General features: G+C 44.1%; 1 protein-coding gene across 1 annotated transcript in view; it reads left to right on the forward strand.

The window, feature by feature from the left end:
* RRAS2 (RAS related 2) overlaps positions 1 to 11,558 on the forward strand; it is an 87,714-nt gene extending 76,156 nt beyond the window's left edge. The window contains exons 5-6 of the mRNA XM_024196437.1: positions 6,045 to 6,163; positions 9,735 to 11,558. Coding sequence (XP_024052205.1) covers positions 6,045 to 6,163; positions 9,735 to 9,822 — 207 coding nt within the window. The 3' untranslated portion in view covers positions 9,823 to 11,558. The remainder of the gene's footprint in view (positions 1 to 6,044; positions 6,164 to 9,734) is intronic.
* The last annotated feature ends 8,091 nt before the right edge of the window (positions 11,559 to 19,649 follow it).

Raw genomic sequence — 19,649 nt, forward strand, 5'->3', positions numbered from 1 at the left:
GAGCCCGCACCGAAAAAATTCCTTCCCGAAAAAAAAAAAAAAACCCGCTTACCGGGAACCTGCTCTTCTGTTTGTCCTCCACCAAGTACCGGCCGCTGCGACTGGCTACCTTCCTCCTGGCTTGAGAAGAGCTCCTGGCTGCATGGCTCCAGGGATTCCGGGGTGTCTCCATCTGGCCCACCACCATCACTCCCGTTTTCCTCCTCCTCCTCTGAAGTGGCTCTGAAGTGTCCATGGTAGTGCTCGGAGTGGAGGTGGGGTTAACCCCAAGTATTGCATCCAGCTCTTTGTAGAATCGGCAGGTCGCAGGGGGAGCACCTGATCGGCCGTTTGCATCGCGGGCTTTGCGGAAGGCACTCCGCAGCTCCTTCGCTTTAATCCTGCACTGCAGGGCGTCCCGGTCATGGCCCCTTTCCATCATGTACTTTGATACCTTCCCAAAGGTATCGTAATTCCTACGGCTGGAGTGCAGTTGGGACTGTACAGCTTCCTCCCCCCAAACACTGATGAGGTCCAGCAACTTGCCATTGCTCCATGCTGGGGCTCGCTTGGCGCATGGAGGCATGGTCACCTGGAAAGATTCGCTGATAGCACTCCACACCACGCCGGGCTGAGCAAACAGGAAGGGGATTTTTAAAATTCCCGGGGAATGTAAAGGGTCGGTCACATGGTTGGTTACCTGAGGCCAGGGCAGTAGAGTTTGAACTGATGACCAGAGTGGCTAGAACAGGCATTGTGGGATACTGCCGAATAATTCTGGAGGCCATTCACAGCGCATTGGGCGGCCACACTGGTGCTGCAGCGGCAGCGCAATACTCGCTATTCCTCTCGGAGAGGTGGAGTACATGCAGCGCTGCAATCACGGAGATACAGTGCTGCAAATGCCTTGCCAGTGTGGACAGGGAGTGAGTTACAGCGCTGGGGGAGCCTTTACAGTGCTGTAACTCACAAATGTAGCCAAGGCCTTAGACAGCAGAGGTGGAAACTGTTCAATCTCCACTCCTGCTTGGAGTATGTAACCCAGCTTTCACAACTGTATAGGAGGGTACTAAGGACACAAGCCTGATTAAAGAGACACCTTTGGCAAACTTACCTTTGTGTTCAGGGTTAACAAATATATGAGGTAACAGAAGCTTTGCTGATTCTAGCATCAAGTTCCCTATCCAAGATTAAATGAGCTAGTAAGAACTGAGCTGAGATAGCAGAAGTAATCCATGTTATCCAGAGCCTTTGACACAGTTAGCAGGAATGGTATCTGTAAGATCCTGTTGAAAATTGACTGTCCACAAAAGGTGCTCCTCCTATTCAAGGAGTTCCATGAGGGAATGAAGGCAGCCATCCAGTATTGAAATGAAAGGTCATCTGAGTTTAATATTGATACTGGTATGAAGCAAGGCTGCGTCTTAGCACCCACTGGCTTTTTCATCTTCTCTAGTCTTAAGTATTCCTTTGGAAATTATCAATATGGTGTATTAATTGAATTGATGATGGGTGGGTGGCAGCTTGTTTAGCATCAAACGATTCCAGCTCAGAAGGCATGTCACCCAGCTTACTATTCAGGATCTGCTTGTCACAGATCAGCACTTTGGGCTGCGTTGTGTATTGCTGTTAGAATATTTTTTCACTGAAACTTGTACCATCGTATCAGGGCAAAGCTACTCAGTTTTCTTATAGATATTTCTGTAGTACTGTGTAGCCACCTCTCATCTTCTGGAGTTCAAACTATATTTCTAAACAGCTGTGCTTTATATCTTGCACACTTGGTTCTTATCTAGCAGCAGCTATTTGAGTCTTCGTAGCTTTGGTTCGTAGCAAACTTCATTATTTATTTTGCTTTACTACCGCAAAACCAGGGGCGGCAGGTTTGTATAATTTTTGGTGGTGTCCAGAACATGTCCAAGTCCCGCCTCCTCCCCCCTCCCCCCCACACCTGCCTTGTAAGCCAATATACAATAACTCCTCACTTAAAGTCGTCTCGGTTAACTTTGTTTTGTTGATACATTGCTGATCAATTGCAGCAGTGATTCTCAAACTTTTTTTTTTTTTTCCACGGACCACTTGAAAATTGCTGAGGGTCTTGCTAATGATCTTTCCAAATGCTGTATGTACCGTTAGCTAACTATTGTAAAGCGCTTTGGATAAAAGTATAACGCAACCCGATATAACACAGGTTCGCATACAACGTGGTAAAGCTCTGACACGCTGCTCTGAGCAGCATGTTAAGGGTGCCGGGCCGGGGCAGAGGGGTTGGATAAGGGGCAGAGGGTCTTAGGGGCAGTCAGGGGCTCCCCCCTCAGGGTCTAGGAGGCAGGAGTTGTGGGGGGGCAATTTTGGGGGCCCCGCAGTCCCAGAGTGGCCCAGGGGATTAAGCTGGGGGCCAGGAGCAGCCCGCTCTGCTTCCCTCGTCCTAGCCCCAGCCATGTCACTCGGGGGAGGGGGCTTGGGGGAAGGGATCCCCCCCGCATTTACCGGCAGAGGCGGAAGCGGAGCAGCCTGGCCCCAGCCCGCTCCACTCCGCCAGCTCCCAGCTGTGGTGCTCCGCTTCCCGCCGCAGGTGAGTAGGGCGGGCATCCTTTCCCCAACCTTCCCGCACTCCCTGGCGGCTGGGAGCTGGCAGAGTAGAGTGGGCTGGGGCCGCGTTGCTCTGCTTCCCGCCGCAGGTGAGTGCGGAGGGCGTCCTTTCCCCAACCTCCCCGCACTCATCGGCAGTGGGAAGCGGAGCAGCCCGGCCCCAGCCCACTCCAGTCCGCCAGCTGTCAGCCGCGGCGCTCTGCTTCCTGCCGCTGGTGAGTGCGGGACCTTTCCCCAACAACCCCCCCCCCCCCCCCAGCGACACAGCTGGGGCCGGGGCAAGGAAAGCGGAGCGGGCTTGGGCCGCGTTGCTCCGCTTCCTGCCTGTCAGGGGTGTGGGGTGTGGATAGGGGTCGGAGCAGTCAGGGGACAGGGAACGGGGGGTTCGGTAGGGGGTGGGATCCTGGGGGCGATTAGGGACAGGGGTCTCTGGAGGGGGCGGTCAGGGAACAAGGAACGGGGGGGCCAAAGCAAGTTCGATATAACGCGGTCTCACCTATAACGCGGTGAGATTTTTTTTGTCTCCGGAGGACCGTGTTATATCAGGGTAGAGGCGTATATAAAAAAACCCTAAATTAACTTTTTTGTTCTACACATAAGCACACAACTCATATTTTAATATCAGTAGTCTTAACCTTTCTAATGCGATGGATATGCCCTCTCTCCCCTGCCGCAGCAGCCCCCAAGCTGGGACTGGGAAGAAGGGGGGTTCTCGCCCTTTCTCCCCCACTGCAGCAGCCCCTGAGCTCTGGCTGGAAAGGAGGGGGGGAGGGTCTCTCCCCTGCCACAGCAGCCACAAAGCTGAAGCTAGGAAGGAAGGGGGTCTCTCCCCAGCAGCTGCAGCCCTGAGCCTCTTTATCTGGCCGCTGCAGCCCTACACATCCCAAATACCCCCCACCCCCTTTTCTCACACCACTGCCCCTCTTACCTACTCCCTATTTCTCCCAAGGCCACCACCTCACCTTACATGTGCAACTTCTCCAGGGTCCAGGCACCTAATTAGAGGTGCGTGGCTCCACTAATTAGGTAGGTGGCCCTTCATTCTCTCATGTGCGGCCGCCCAGGAGTGCACCTTACAGGGAACTATCCGCGGACCACTGGTGGTCCGTGGACCACAGTTTGAGAACCTCTGAATTGGAGAACATGCTCGTTTAAAGTTGCCCAATGCTCCCTTATAGTGTTGTTTGGCAGCTGCCTGCTTTGTCCATTGCTTGCAGAAAGAGCAGCTCATTGGAGCTAGCTGGTGGGGGCTTGGAACCAGGGTGGGCTGTCAGCTCCCCTAAGTTCCCTGTGCGGCTGCCGCCCAGCAGGCTATCAATTGCTGGGCAGTTCAGGTGTCCCTTCTACCACTGCTGTGTGCTGTTCTGCCCTCTGCCTTGGAGCTGCTCCGGGAGCCTCCTGCTTGCTGTGCAGCCAGGAGGGGAGGGGGAAGAGGGGTGATGTTGTCAGGGTGTCCCCCTGCCCCCCCATCTCCACAGAGCAGGGGGGACATGACAGGGCTCAGAATGGAGGGAGCTTGCTGGCAGCACACACTCTCACACACTCTCACACACTCTCACACACTCTCACACACTCTCACACACACACTCACACACACACGGTGTGTCTCTGTCGCTCTCTGCCATGCTGTCTTCCTTCCTCCCCCCTCCATTCCTTCTGCTTTATAGAGTGTGAGGCTGTATTAACAACAATGTGTTAACCCTTGAGGGCTCAGCCGAGTGCTAGTTCATCATTAGCAGTAAGGCATTCCCTGGGAAATATCCCACCCTCTGACTTCACCACCTCAGCCAAGCCTCACAATCATCATTGCTGTGTACAGTATTAAATTTTGTTTAAAATGTATACTGTGTGTGTGTGTGTGTGTGTGTGTGTTATTTATATAGTCTCTTTTGTCTGGCAAAAAAAATTCTCTGGAACCTAACCCCCCCATTTACATTAATTCTTATGGGGAAATTGGATTCGCTTAACATCATTTCACTTAAAGTAGCATTTTTCAGGAACATAACTACAACATTAAGTGAGGAGTTACTATATATTTTTTTAAAATGTGAGGGCTCTGGGGTGGGGCTGGTGATGAGGGGCTTGGGATGTGGGAGGGGGCTCAGGGCTAGGGCAGAGGTGTGGGGTACAGGGGGTGAGGGCTCTTGGGTGGGGCTGAGGGATTTGGGGTGGGGGAGGGGCTCAGGGCTAGGGCAGAGGGTTGAGGTGCAGGCTCTGGGGTGGGACAGGGCTTGGGATGAGGAGTTTGGGGTGCAGACAGGCTGCCCCGGGGCAAGGGCCAGAAAGGAGGATTCCCCACAGGCAGCAGTGAGCTCCGGGGGAGGGGCCCCCTGCACCACACTCACCTCGCACCACTGTCACTGCACGTGCTCCTAGGGCCCCTTTCAGGTACAGGAAGCCCCTTTGTCTCCGGGGGGGGGGGGAGGAGCGGTGGGGCTGCCATCACATGTGTGCCTCCTCCCCTGCTGCTGCCCCTCACTGAAGCATCACTGGGGATGGGGCTGCCCCTTGTCCAGTGGTGACTGCAGGTGGGGGGGCCCTGTGCTGGTGGAGGGTCCCATTGGAAAATGAAAGGGTCTGAGGGGGAAGGGCAGGCTCAGGGTCAGCCTGCCCTGGCAGTAGTGGCTGGGGGGCACTAGGATCCTGCAGTGGCAGTTGATGCAGGAGGCAACATGGAGCTGCCTGGGAGGCTCTGCTCCGGGACCGGGAAGGCAAGCGGGGGCAGCAAGTGCAGGCCAGGGAACACTTCGGGGAGGCGCATGGGGGCGGCAGGTGGGGCTGGGGGAGAGACCCGGCCCCAAACATTGGTGTGGCTGGGTTCCTGGGCCCTGAATATTGCTGAAGCCCGGGCACCACCAGCACATACAACTCACCGCCTATCTGCAAAACCTAAGTGATGTATGTACTGTTCAGGCTTGGCTGGGCTGAGGAAAAGAATAGGTTTTACCAGAATTGACAGCCTAGTGGATACTACTGGGTTATCCAGAAAATTGTAATTGTTCATCTGTTTGAGCAGGTATTGTTATACTCAGGCTTTCCTATTTAAGGAGTAAAACCTGGTCATATGAGCTGTTACACAGAATTTGAAAAGTATTTAATAAAATGGAAAATGGGGAAATGGTTTAAAGATGGTATATGGACAGAGCTTTCTGACTCTTGTGAATGTTCTTCTCTACACTAAAAAAATGTTAACTTGCATTTTAAATTCTTACAGTTTTTTGTATTTTTGGTGGGTAGCTTTATTTTTTTTAAATACCATGCTTGAGAAGTTATACTCAACACCGGTTGATAGTTTAATTTTATCCCTGAGGGATTCAGTAGTTGAATATTATCTAGCCGTTAAGGTGATTCATATGCAATATTTAGGGAAGCAGCTACTTATTTTTTCATAGACACCATGCTCACAGTGTACAAATCAGGATGTGTCAGTGGAATGCTTGGAGCTTACTCTTAATGATTGCTTTTGATTTCAGGTAACACAAGAGGAAGGCCAGCAATTAGCACGACAGCTTAAAGTAACATATATGGAAGCCTCAGCAAAAATACGATTGAATGTAGACCAAGCCTTTCATGAACTTGTCAGAGTTATAAGGTAGGTCAACGGTGTTCTGAGGAAACTTAAAGAACTCGTGAGCTTTAACAGATAACAAACTGCTGTCTTGGAAAGAAAATACAACTAGGGATAATCAGGGCAAATTCTGCTATCCGTTAACACTGCAAATGTTAACTGATCCTCTGCTGACCATGTGGGTTTGAGAGGAGAACTTTTTCCTTTAATCCTTCAAGATTTCTGGTGCTAGGTATTGAACATACAGTCAATGAAATCTGCTGATGCTTAAATAGTGTAGTTGGTATTCAGCAACTGAATATTGGCTTTGTGTAAAAAGCCAGATACTCTTTTATTAATCATCCCTTTGTCAAGGGAACCAAAAGGGGTTAGGGATTGAAAGATAGCAGATTAGAGCAGGGGTAGGCAACCTATGGCACGTGTGCCGAAGGCGGCACACGAGCTGATTTTCAGTGGCACTCACGCTGCCCGGGTCCTGGCCACCGGTCCAGGGGGCTCTGCATTTTAACTTACTTTTAAATTATGCTGCTTAAAGATTTAAAAAACCTTATTTACTTTACATACAACAATAGTTTAGTTATATATTATAGACTTAGAGAAAGAGACCTTCTAAAAACGTTAAAATGTATTACTGGCACGCAAAACCTTAAATTAGAGTGAATAAATGAAGACTCGGTACACCACTTCTGAAAGGTTGCTGACCCCTGGGTTAGAGCCTTGTTACTAAGCTCTCAGCCTAGCAGGCTGCTTGGTTCAGTGCACAGCCCCCAAACAGACCACAGTATAGTCTTGCAAGCAAGCATACAACAAACCAACAGATCAAGGATTATGTAGTTATTCCTCCTTCACCTAGAGAACTGCCTTGTAAAACCCTTGTTTACTGCTCCTGTCTTGCAGGTGAATCCCATAGTGCTAGCACCTCTTTAACACAGCAAGAAGTTCAAAAAGACACTCCCTAGAAACTTGGTATGCACTTATCCAACAAGCTCTAATCTCATGTACAAAATATAAATAGCTTAATCAATGGTAAAACTAAATGCCTCCTGGAAGTGGTTGCACTTCCTTGGTAAAATATCTCCCTTTTTCTCCCAGTCAGAAGGCTGAGTGGATAGTCAAATTACATGTGCCTGTTAGACCAATATGAGGTGGCTTACTGAGAATGCTTTTGCTTCCACTTTGTAGAATTTTTTTTTTAAATATAGAGACTGTTGGCAAAAATGCCCTTGCTGACTTCGGTTAGTGCCACCACAGGAAGAGGGGGGAAATGTTGGATGTACCAGGAGGGAGAATTTTCTGTCAATGGAGAAAAAAGGCAAATTGGGAAGAGGCAGGCTAGTTGGAAAAGGCTGGCCCTAAGCAAACTTCAGAGCATGTATGCACGTGTTCTTCATAAATGTTTCTTCATTACCACACACATGCAGCCTCCTTTCCTTCCCCTGTTGTTGACCACATGAGAGCTTGTGCTTTGTCAGATATTCACTTTCTACCTTTCCTCCATGTCTCATCAGGCTTTCTTGCTCTCCTGTCATCCCCTTTCACTCTCCCTCCTCTAGCCTCCAGCCTTTAACTCCTGGTGATTCCTGGTGCTCTTCAGCATAGCAGCAAGGAATATGTTACTGGGGAGGAGGAGGAAGCACTGCTGACACCAGTACCCTAGGAGATGGCTAACACTAATAGGACTTCAGAAGAGGAGACTGAGAAACGTTTGGTCTAAAGAGAGAATTGAGGAAGGAGCAGCTGCAGGGTGTCATGTTTTAGTGAGGGGGAGGGAACCTGTGCATTTTTAATTCCATTAGGGCAGGCAAAGTTGTGTGTGGGGTGGGGGGAGCATTCTTTTTTCCTTCCCTGTGGTTGTGCCTATGGACCTAAATAAAACACAGTACCTTGAATAACAACCAGAAGTGACTAGGAAGGGAGTGAAACCCTGGAGCACATGCCTATGTTTCCTATGGCCAAAGCTGCTAAGCAAGCAAAAAGTCACCACCTGAGCTTTCTGAAGCTTTGGAGTATCAAAGATAGCTCCATGTAGAGTGTAATGCAGTGATTCCAACAGGACGTCACAAAAGCATGGATAACTATGATGAGAGTATTATGTAATGTTCTCCTATAAGTGCATGGAAAAAGATGGCTCAGGTTCCTAGTGTCTTCTGTCAGCATAGAGAGGAGTTCTGGAAAAGGGTTTAAAATCTCAATTGAAGGAAATTGCTTCCTTTGATGGTATCCTGCCCTCTAGAATCAGTCAATAACTGACCCAATTCCTCCCTAGTCGATTTTTTTTAGTAGCCATCAGGGACATGGGTCTCAATTGCAAATTGAAGCTCCCATCACACTTACACATCCTCTGGGTGAAACTGGAAAAATAAATGTTATATTCCATCATAGAAATACTGTTTTGGCACTTCAGGAAGGGAATTCTACCTAAAATTCCATAGCCTAGCCAAAGGATGCTAACTTTTTTCCCTGCGGACATATTCTTCTTGGCTTATTGGTCATAAAGGTGGTACAGTTTTGGTTTTGAGGCAAAACCCCATCAGAGTAGTATCTTGCTGTAGTTATCCAGGTAGCATAAACACCATTTTAAAAATCTGGTTTATAGTGTGGTCATAGGCCAGAGACAAGTAATATATTTTCAAGAGCTATCACAGATTATCCTGTCCTTTTTGGCTAGAGGCAGAAAAGAGTAAAATATAGAGCATTCATCCTCTACCATCAGGATTTGCCTCTTTTTATTCCTAAAATTCTATTTCAAATTTGATTTCAATTTAAATGGTACTCGAAAACAAACATGTCTATTCCACTTCTCCAAAGAGGATGTTATGTCATCATTTGGATGTTGAATAACTTCAGAACTAAACTTGTTGGCTAAATCAGTCAAGCTGACAGTAAGTAACCCATTTTGAACCATTTAAATTGCATCAGAGCAACTTACTCTGTTTCATGGAATTTCCATTTTGGTTCAAGGAAAGCCCAGGTTATCAGAAGCATTGTAAGAAGAGCTAACTAAAATGTTTGATTCTAATACTTGTTGATGTAGCTTCTAGAACCAGGCATGAATTATGATTATGTTGATCAGCCATTATTAATAATAATATTATTGCTTATGCCCCCGGAAAGAACAGGATTTGGGGGAATCTCTAAGATATGGTTTGCAGAGAGACAACATCTTAAAGATTTATCCACGAGAATTGGTTATTCAAGCTGTTAACATTGAGGTACAAATATAGGCCCATTGTCCAGTATTTGGTTACAGGCACAACACCCTTTTTTACCTTTGAGCATGCCCAGAAGGGTAGCAGTCTAACCTTACCTGAAAACCTTGCTGGGTCTGACATGAACTGATAGAAGTATGCCTAATAGTATTCACGAGCAGTAATATCTCTAGACAGGGACTCTTGTTTGTACAGTACCTAGCACACAGTCTCTAGGTTCTGCGGCAATACAAATAATAATTTGAAAGTCCTGGAACTTGTCAAGTCAACATAGGTAATGGTGGTTAAGACTAATTTTGCTAGAGCAAGAGTATCATAAATAAACTTACTTAAATATATAGCAGATTTCAGTTAGAAATATATTAACTGAATTTTCATTTTTGTAGAAAATTTCAAGAACAAGAGTGCCCTCCTTCACCAGAACCAACACGGAAAGAAAAAGACAAGAAAGGCTGTCATTGTGTCATTTTCTAAGAATCCCATGAATCAAGCTATCAACTGCCAGATTAATTTTTCTTTCCACCATTTTGCATCACTTTGGGTGTGTCTAGCCTTTTGTGCCATGTCCTATAAATGGCCACCAAAATAGCCTTAGTCCAAGAAGCTGGCTGAACACAGTCCTAGAAGACAACTAGTCATCTGAGGGCAGACGTCAAAGCAAAACACTAAGGCTGCTTCTTTAAAATCACAGTTCCTATTTTTGCTCCCTTTAAGAGCTTGCACCTTGTGGAATTTTATTCATAAAGGAGATGAAACAAAACCTAAGAGGACAAGGTGTTCAAGTGAAGCATAAAAGTTGTCTTATGTTAATTAATTTATTTTTCACTTCTGACATTTCATTAGCTACTATCAAGGAGACCTCTAATCAAAGTGTAAAGTGTATTTAATAAAAAAGTGTATTGGCTTTTTGCCCTTCAGTTAAATTAGAGTTCAGCTAGCCTTAAGAAACCAACACTGAATTTCTTTGTCAGCAAAAATGTTTCAGCTCTTGTTTATGCTTCAGCTTTTTTTTCCAGTGGCCAAAAGTCTACTTACTGTATTTATTTTATGGATCCAGAATAGCTACAGGATTATTACTACTACTATTATAATGTGGCCAAATACCTGAGCTCATTCTGGACTAGCCATTTCAGTTTATTAGAAAAATTTCACATTATTGTTGGGGGAAAAAATTCATGTGTCTTCCTTTGATGTATTTCTGGGTAAGGGATTAAAGAAAACTAAAATTGTAGCTGTTTTTGTTTCATGTAATATAAAAAGATGGATTTGATCTTTCCAATGTCAGAGATGATTAAATGTTTTTGCTATATACTTTTATACATTATTTTCTTATCAAACTAGTTAACAAGTATTTTTATATGTTTGTAAGCAAATATGCTTTCACAGCATAACTTGTGTATATGTAAAGATGAATATTTAATTCACGGTTCATGTTTAACTGACAAAATAATGCGGGATATGCTGAACTGTGGTAGAACTTCTCCTCACTGTTCTGGTTGTACCCAGCAATGGCCAATCATGTGCCTGCCCAACTTACCTATAAAAAGTGAAGTTTGGCATGCTTTCAAGTAATGTTTAGTATCCCTTATGAAAGACTGACCATTATGTGAACTATATTAAACTGTAAGACTTTAAAATGACTGTTTAGTTTAACTGTGGATGGTTTATGAATTTTGAGTTCTGTGGATTGTGTTTAAACAATTCAAGAGTATGTTCCCTGACTCTGAAATACTGAGTGGTATTGCACAGTTGTCACCTTATTGAATGTGTCCAACAGTTCTATGGAGTTTGGTTATTAAGCATACCTTTGTATAACTTGAGGTGCTAGAATTAAAGATGATCTAACCATTATCAAGAGGTAAGCACATTGCACCTTTGTTTGTCTTTTAAAAACTGAATCTCTCCTTGGGAGAAAGGGTTAACAATAGCTGGAAGGGGGATAGGACAATACAGGCAAACTTTTACATACTTTCAGCCTGACAAGAGCTTGAAATTTGGCCTACAGTGATATAACCTGAATGGACTTAAAAGCATCTAAGTAGAAATGGCTTCCTGATTCAACTGATGCTGTGACCAGCGGCTGACACCAGAGGACTACAGAATGATAGTTCACAAAATAGACCATTCAAAATAAACTTCTTGTACTTGGCTATGTTTTGGCGTATGCTAATTGTTGATTGCTCTGCCAATAAAAAAATTCTATAACTCTGCTCTGGTAATAAAATCTTGAAGATCACTAGATTGTGTAACAAGCCAGGTTAATACTAAGAGTGATGCTAGGAGACGTTTATAGTAGAGGAAATTAAGTTGCAGTAGGAAGCTTAACTTGGCTCATTGACTCTGCATACACACCATGGTTATTTTTCTGAGAAATGACTTAATGTTTTACAGACATCATGTAAAATGTTATGAGTGGGCGCTGGGTCGTTATTTGAGTAACATTTAGAAAACTTGAAATCAAGACCCTGTGGAATGTTTGGCAGATGTATTACATTCTCCAAGTCTAAGAAATGATGGCCTTTAGCAAAGATGGTGGGTTTTTGTTTCTCAAATGTGTAAAGCACTTGGGATTATGGGAAGGCATTAAATGTAAGGTTTTGCATTATGTTCATAAGCAGGCCCACTGACAGAAATTCTGGGCCCTAGGGCCAGAGCTGTCCCTAGGGGGGCAGGGCCCAGAGCAGAAGTGACGAATTAGTCACTTCCAGGACCACCCATGGGGTCCCCCAAAGCATGGGGCCCAGAGCGGTCTTGTGCACCTAGGCGCCCTGCGGCCTGCCCAGGCAATTTAAAATGGCCCGGGGCTCCCTGGCCGCTGCTGCTACCACGGCAGTGGCGGCAGCCGGGGTCCCCCCGGCCCTTTTAAATCACCCTGGCCCAAGGGCAATTGTGGGGCTCCCTGCCCCATTGGCAGGCATGTTCATAAGATTCAAATTAAGTTCTCTGGAGACTTTCAACTTTGTGTGACTAAGTAGCAAGTCTTGTGCACAATTTTTAATGAAGTTGCATGCTTCATCTGTTTTTAATCACTTCTTTGAGATTGTGAGATCTTCACTATTTGACAAATTAACTTCTAAAATAAAGAGAAGATGCTCTTTATTGGGCTGTTTTCAGCACACCTGTAAAGGGAAAGTAGAGCATAAGAACTCAATACTTTTCCTTCCACACACACAGCCCTCTTTTGCCACAGTTGAATGGAGCCTGGTAACCTGTCCAATCTGTTACAGCACATTTAGTAAGTCATGTTTCAACTCAGCTGTAATAAGTTGAACAGTGTTGGGGCTACCAGGATCTGCTATGGCAGCACACGGTGTACCACAGTACCTAGACAAACATTCAAGCTTCAGAATGTAAGCCATCCACTGACTACAGAGAGGAGGAGGATGGAGAAGTGAAATCTTCCTATATGCATGTTACTGCATAATTTAGTATTGAGAAGGGTTCACATATTCCACTGAAGGAGGCAGGATGTAGGACTCCTGTACTTCATCTAACACTTTAATTCATAATGGCAGTTTCTGTCCTCTTGTTGCAAGCACAGTGCCCAATAAGCCTTTATCTGTTCATACAAATAGTGCGGTGGCAGAGAAATGGAGCAGCTTTTGTGCTGCTGTTCAGCAAGAAAAGCAAGCTGGTTACCTAGGGCCAAAGAGGTGTGGAATCCCTGCTCATGTTGTGTGTACATATCATAGGGCAGAAGGAACTCTGCCTTAAATACACCAGTGACTGGTTCATCATCTTGCACTATATATTTCATAATCCCCAGTGTGATACCAAGAGTTCAAATGTAAATGATTTTCAATTAGAAAGTAATCATCTTATAAAGTGATGCATAAAGCATATTAAAAAGTCAGACTGCCAGTGACCAAATTATCCCAGGATAAGTGGCCACCTCCTGGACTTCTCCCTAGAATTCAATGTAGTTGATAATGGAATAATACTACACTTCCCAATCTAGGGGATGGTGGGCTCAAGGAAAGGCTTTCTAAAATGGCTTGAACCCTTCCTTGTGGTTGACTTCAAGAATTCAAATGTCATTAATCTATAGATATACACAGCTATCTGTCATTCACAGCTGATAACCACAGTTGCCCACGTATTCTAGCATTTGGCTGAGATCAGCACATAAATGAGGTAGAGCAGTCTGAAATTAAACTCCAGCAAGACAGAAGGAAACACTTCAAAAAGTTTGCTTTTTCTAGCTTAGTCCGCTCTATTCCAGGAGACCTACTCACAGATCATCAAGCCAGTCTACGATTTGGGAGTTTTGCTGGGCATCTGAGTAATTTTATTATCACTCTCCATCCTTGTTAAACTCAAGGTCTGGTTTCTTCTTTCCAAAGCACTGAATGGCCTGTCCTTGGGATACTGCCTCTCCTCTTGGGACCTCAACCTCTGTGAAGTCATTGCTTTTCTAGAACACTTGAATGCTGGAGCAATGGAAAGCATTGTGGAATTTTTACCACAAGGGCAAAGCTTGTCTGCAGAGGGAGTGGCGCTTTCTCTGAGGAGTGCCTGAAACTGGAACGTTGCTCTCCCACAGGAACTCATACGTACCCCAAATCTCAATATGCTGTGGTCCAAATGTGAAATGCACATTTTACTTTGCCTTCCTTAAGAACTACACAAAGACCCAAGTTTATATGCTGCTAATCTACATGTGTGATGTTTTTTTCTCGGGGGTAGGTGGGGCGCATGGTGAAGAAACCGTGTGAGAAATGTTGTCCACCTTCTTTAACTCGATTCTGCAAGGTGCTCATATTATAGTGTGGGGCACAGTATGAAAATTTAAGTAGAACCAACTGTGTTATGGATTTCTGTGAACTTGCCCACAGAGAAGGGAGTTGCTGTGGTGGTTTGTATTTCTTTCAGATCTTCCTTAAGGACTATATCCCCCACAGTGTATTGGCACCTGGCTGTGCTCTGGATCCTAGCTCTGCAGCAAGCTAACCTTTCTGCTCCAGACTAAAAATAGCACACTGTGATGAGGCGGTGCAGAGCTGTGCAAAGGAATGGAATGGATGATCTTTCCTCTGCCTATTCAATCTATCCCCCTTGCCCCCCAAGGATAGAGCTGTACTAAGACCCTGCATGGAGCCTTGGTGGATTGGCTGTAGCCCAGATTAAGGTGTCAATTTAAAGGATAGGGCAAAAATAAATCTGTGATTGAGGAATTTTGGCAGGCTATTCCTTTCCTTGATTGCCATTTTAGGTGGGATGGTTCCTTTTAGGCTAATAGTTCTTGCTTCTGCCTCCCTGTGCTTCAGAATACTGGTGCTGCTATTCAAGGAGATCCACTGTCCTTGCAGCTTGACCTTTGCTTAAAGGTTTCCCTTGAGTTTCATTGCCAGTCTCACAAGACAATGAGAGGAGCACAGCACCTTAAGCAGTAAGTGCACCCCTCCGAGTATCCTCTTGAGATTAATTGACATAAAATGCCTGTAAGCAGCATTAAATGGCTGATATGCTGCAAGAAGGAGTATGTGCCTATGAACTGCTGCATAGCTTCTGTGGGTTAGATGGACTGGTTTAGTCTAGATTGGGTCCAAAAGTTGCCCACTTTAATGATGAGTCTTCTGCCATCATTTTTCCACATGGCTGCATTCTAAGATTTATAAAGCTTTAGCCACAATTGACTATAACAAGATTCCTTCTCCATTATGTGGAGCGGTTAAAGCTTTTTAGAAATTCTGGGCTTTTTTCCATGTTGAAATAAGCACATTAGGTAAACTAGTATCCATAAAAGAGCTCTACTGCAACAGTTGTCTGCACTTCTTACTGCTCTTTAGCAGAAATGTTGGTTGAAAAGATTCAGAAACCTGCCTTACATTCAACCTAGCGTTTACCTTAACAGGGAGAAGGTTAAGAGGTAATTTGATCAGTCTAAGTACCTAGATGGAGAAAAATTCTCACAGTAAAAGGCTCTTTAGCAGACAAAAGCATAACCAGATCCGATAGCTGGAAGCTGAAGATAGACAAATTCAGGCTAGAAACTGGCACGCTACCTCCAACCCCCCCCTCCTTTTAAAAGTGAGTATTAAACCGGTGAACAGCCTCAGTAGGTGAATGGATTCTCCATCATTTGAAGTCTTTCGTCAAGACAGGGTGGATTTCTTAAGCGATGTTCTACCTTAACCAGACGGTATGGGCTTAATGTGGGGATTTTTGGTTAGTTCTATGATCTGTGCTATGCATCAGGTCAGAATAGTGATCATAATTGTCCCTTCTGGTGTTAAAATCATGAGCAAGCTCTAGTATGACCTTTCATTAGGGCTCTTGCAGTGAGAATAACTAGCCAGTCGATCCTACCCCCCAGATATTTTCAGATCAGCCAATTTTTGAAATGTGATTGTCTCCAAGCAGGAGCATGCTGGGGGGGCGGGGGGGGGGATGGGACAGTCGGGGGAGGGGGGTAGGTGTGAAGTGAATTCAGAAAAGAGAAGAGTTTGCAGTAAATGGAAAAAACTGGAAGAGATAAGGGGAAATGAAGTGAGAGGAAGGAGCAGCAGGATGGAGGGGAAATCAGGACCCATTCCTACTCCCCAGATGAGTGACAATGAGGCCCAGTCAGATGGGGGAAATGGAGGAGGGAGTGGCTGTTTAGATGGAGAAAGGGAGAAACTGAACTAAAACTGAACAGGCAGACATGGAATAGGAGCAGTGGAGTAAATTAAGGAAAGAGGAAGAACATAAAGTTCAGGAGGAACAGTAAAAAAACACAACATTTCTGTTGTACAGAAAGTCTGGTGCCAGAATGTTACGATAAAATGCTTTAGTGTTTGATTCAGATCTCATGGATGCAATTGTGTTTGGGAAGACCTGTCTGTGGAGGGGCAATGAGTGCAGGAGTCTAGAGGTCTTGCATATAGAGGAGAGGATGCAGCTATTCCCTTCAGCAATATTCCTGACCCAGTCAAGAGTTCACTGCAGAACTAAATGAATCTCTCCCTTTGTTAGGGGAAGAGAGCACATTGCCAGCCTGATACTTCAAAGGTAAGGGGCTAATTCCAAGCTTTACCTACCTCCCAGATGATCTGATTTATCTAATAATTTTATAACCATTGACAATTGTACTAAGTACTTTCCCTTAAAGCACTTTACAAAACAACTTACCTAATTCTCAAAACACCTCCTGAGAAGTAGATAATATGCCTACATTTCAGATGAAGAAATTTAAAGCAGAGAGCTTAATTTACCCAACACTTCAAAGTAAGTCAATGGCAGAGCCAAGATAGAATGGGAGTTTGTCTCCTGGTCTTTTTGCACAGTTCTCTATGGGAACAAGAGAAGAAGCTTTTATCTTGCTAAAATGCAGTTACCATCTATAACTAGAAAAATGGTCTGGTAAAAAAACACTAACTTTGAATACATACAGTACACTAAAGTGTTCAAATAGATTTACTTGTTTCAATGCTGTTAAATTTTCTTGTAATACTTTTAGCAGGACGATTCCTTTATCCGACCAACTTAATCTTGTGATTTTCATTTAGATGATGCATGAGACGTGATTTATTTCACGTCCTAATAGTAGGTATTGTATTGCAATAACTTGAAATATTTGTATATGCTTGTGACTATTATATTGACAACCACTGGATGTCACTATTACTAGACACAACAAAGATGTTTAAAGTGTCTGATGTAATTTGTGTTTACTTTTGTTACCCTTTATCTTGAGACCCTTTTACAAAACTAAATATTTTCCTTTGGCTTCTTCCCCTTGTTTAGGCAAAGATATGCAAAATTCACAAAGCAATCTAGCTGCTAATTATAGTCCTTGTCAAAGGGCAACTGTATCAATAACAGTCTAAACCATCTTGGGCTGAAATCCTGTCAGATTTCATAAATTAAGTAATAAGGCCTGGATGGGAAACCACCAGGGAAAATCCAACTTCTGTAAGAAGTCATGGTGGTAGTTTCAGCACGATATGCCTCTTTGCTTCTTAGAGTGTGATATTTGAGGGCATTTTGTTGCTAGACGAACTGAGAATTTAAAGGATTTTACTTTTTTTTTAATCAGATTATCCATTTCACTCTTTTTTGCAAGAGCAGATGAGTTAACTTTGGTATCCCAAACAAATTTGGACTGGGATACTAGGTTTCAGCCCACCTAAGTGTACTCTGTAGTTTTAACTAGGCGAGCATTCTTCACTTCCTGTCTGAAACTGCCACGTGGGGTATGTGTATGTGTGCTGTTAAACAACAGCTGCACTGCTGTGCCACTGGTGGGTGAAGTGATTTCTGTCTGTAGGGGCTGATCCAATGGCCTTTTGTCAATAAGTAGTCCCATGGAAGTTTGTGGGACTACTTATGAGTTAAGGTTTCGTGTTTGGACACGAAGGCCTCATTCCTCCAAACCCTTAGGCATTGGTGTAACTTCAACCATTTAGGTTGTCCTATTGACTTCAACAGAACTACTCAAATGCATGAAGTTACATACTTGCTTTAATGTTTTCAAGATCAGGTTACAATTTGTAAATCTACTTAAGTGATTTTTTTGGATCCTTCTACATAAAAGGTGCTACGTAAATGTAAGTTTTATCACTGATGTAAGAACAGCTGGAAATAGTATTTGAGAAACGAATTGCTGCAGAAGCAGAACAACCTTTTGTATAAACAAGAACAGTTATATGGGAACTGGAAAGTATGGAATGTTGGAAAACAAAAGCAAAAAGGATTACCCCAGGGCTTAAAAATGATGTGCCTTGAAACAATAGGTCACGGAGAGAAAACAAGTGAACTCTCATGTTGAGGATTTCTGAATTCAGATGTGATCTTGCAGTTCCGAGTAAAGCTAATCCCAATTAGCACCTTATGGATGTGAGATGTTTGAAATAAGTGCATTGGGAGAGAAGCTCCCAGGTTTGGATAGCTCTTTCACTAGCAAATTTGAATAACACTAACTTTTTGTATCAGAGGGGTAGCTGTGTTAGTCTGGATCTGTAAAAAGCAACAGAGAGTCCTGTGGTACCTTTAAGACTAACAGATGTATTGGAGCATAAGCTTTCGTGGGTGAATACCCACTTCATCAGACATGCGTCTGGCCATTACATGCATCTGACGAAGTGGGTATTCACCCATGAAAGCTTATGCTTCAATACATCTGTTAGTCTTAAAGGTGCCACAGGACTCTGTCACTAACTTTTTGAGTGATTAGCAAATCAAGTAGTGACCGTATAATACTGAGAAATTGAGGCACTATAGCCAAACCTTTCAAAGGTTGCCAGAGAGAGATGTCTCAACTTATGGGAGCTCCAGTGTGAGTACCTCCAATAATCTCATCTGCTCCAATGTTGCCTAGGGATAGAGTAGGTCGTTTCAAGTACCCAGTCTCAAAACCATTTAGAGCTTCATAGGGTAAAACCAGCACCTTGAATTCTGCATGTCCTGGCTGCCAACGTGAATACTGGAGTGCTGTTATAATGTGATCCTGGTGTGAAACTGCTTAATAGATGAGCATCTGTATGCTGCATTTCGTTTCTAAATGTTTTCAATGAGTGTATCCCCATGCCAAGTGCATTCCTGTAATCAAATGTCGAGGTGACGAAACAGGCATGGAGAATTGTGGCACTCAAAGTAACACTGCTTGCCAGAAATTTTTTTTTTTTCAATTCTCCTGGTCATCCAGAAGGAACCCAGGATCTGATGCACCTCAGTTGTGCCCTTGTTTCACAAATAACAGTCGTGTTCATTCCATTGGAGTGCCAGAATAACTTTCGCCAACTCTTTTGACTGTTTCCCTCAGTCCATCAACCTTGTCTGTTTCACCTAGGTTAAGTCACAGCCAGGTTGAATATCATCCAAGCCTACAACTCATATAGACCATGTGACATTTGGGTAAAATTTTTCCAAAGCACCTAAATCAATTTTAAAAAAGGGACTTAACTCAGTATGACTTAGGCATTTTTGAAAACTTTACTCTTGTTCCAATTCATCAACTGGATCTGCTGTGGCATTACTGTACTGAACACAGGGCAGCCCATGTCTCCTGTGAGAACTTTTAAAGGTAGTTGTAGTTCAAAATACCCATTGGTTAAGTAATTTTAATAATCTGTCCTTGCCCTGTTTGTCACGAATGAATTGGATTTTTATGTTTAGTGGAATGCAGATTTGAAAATTATGAAATTATACGGTGTTGATTTGAATAGAATTTAAAGTCAAATTACAGAAGGTTAAATAATGGTAGTTTTTGTAAAGTTGACTCCTGTTGGCCTAACTCTGCTCCTACTGAAGTCAGTGATAGTTATGGTATAAGTGTATTCTCAATACAAGTCTCTATCAATTTTTTTCATCAAAACTTA

The sequence above is a fragment of the Terrapene carolina genome, unplaced genomic scaffold, assembly GCF_002925995.2.
Source record: "Terrapene carolina triunguis isolate 2854851 unplaced genomic scaffold, T_m_triunguis-2.0 Scaffold96, whole genome shotgun sequence".
Lineage (NCBI taxonomy): Eukaryota > Metazoa > Chordata > Testudines > Emydidae > Terrapene > Terrapene triunguis.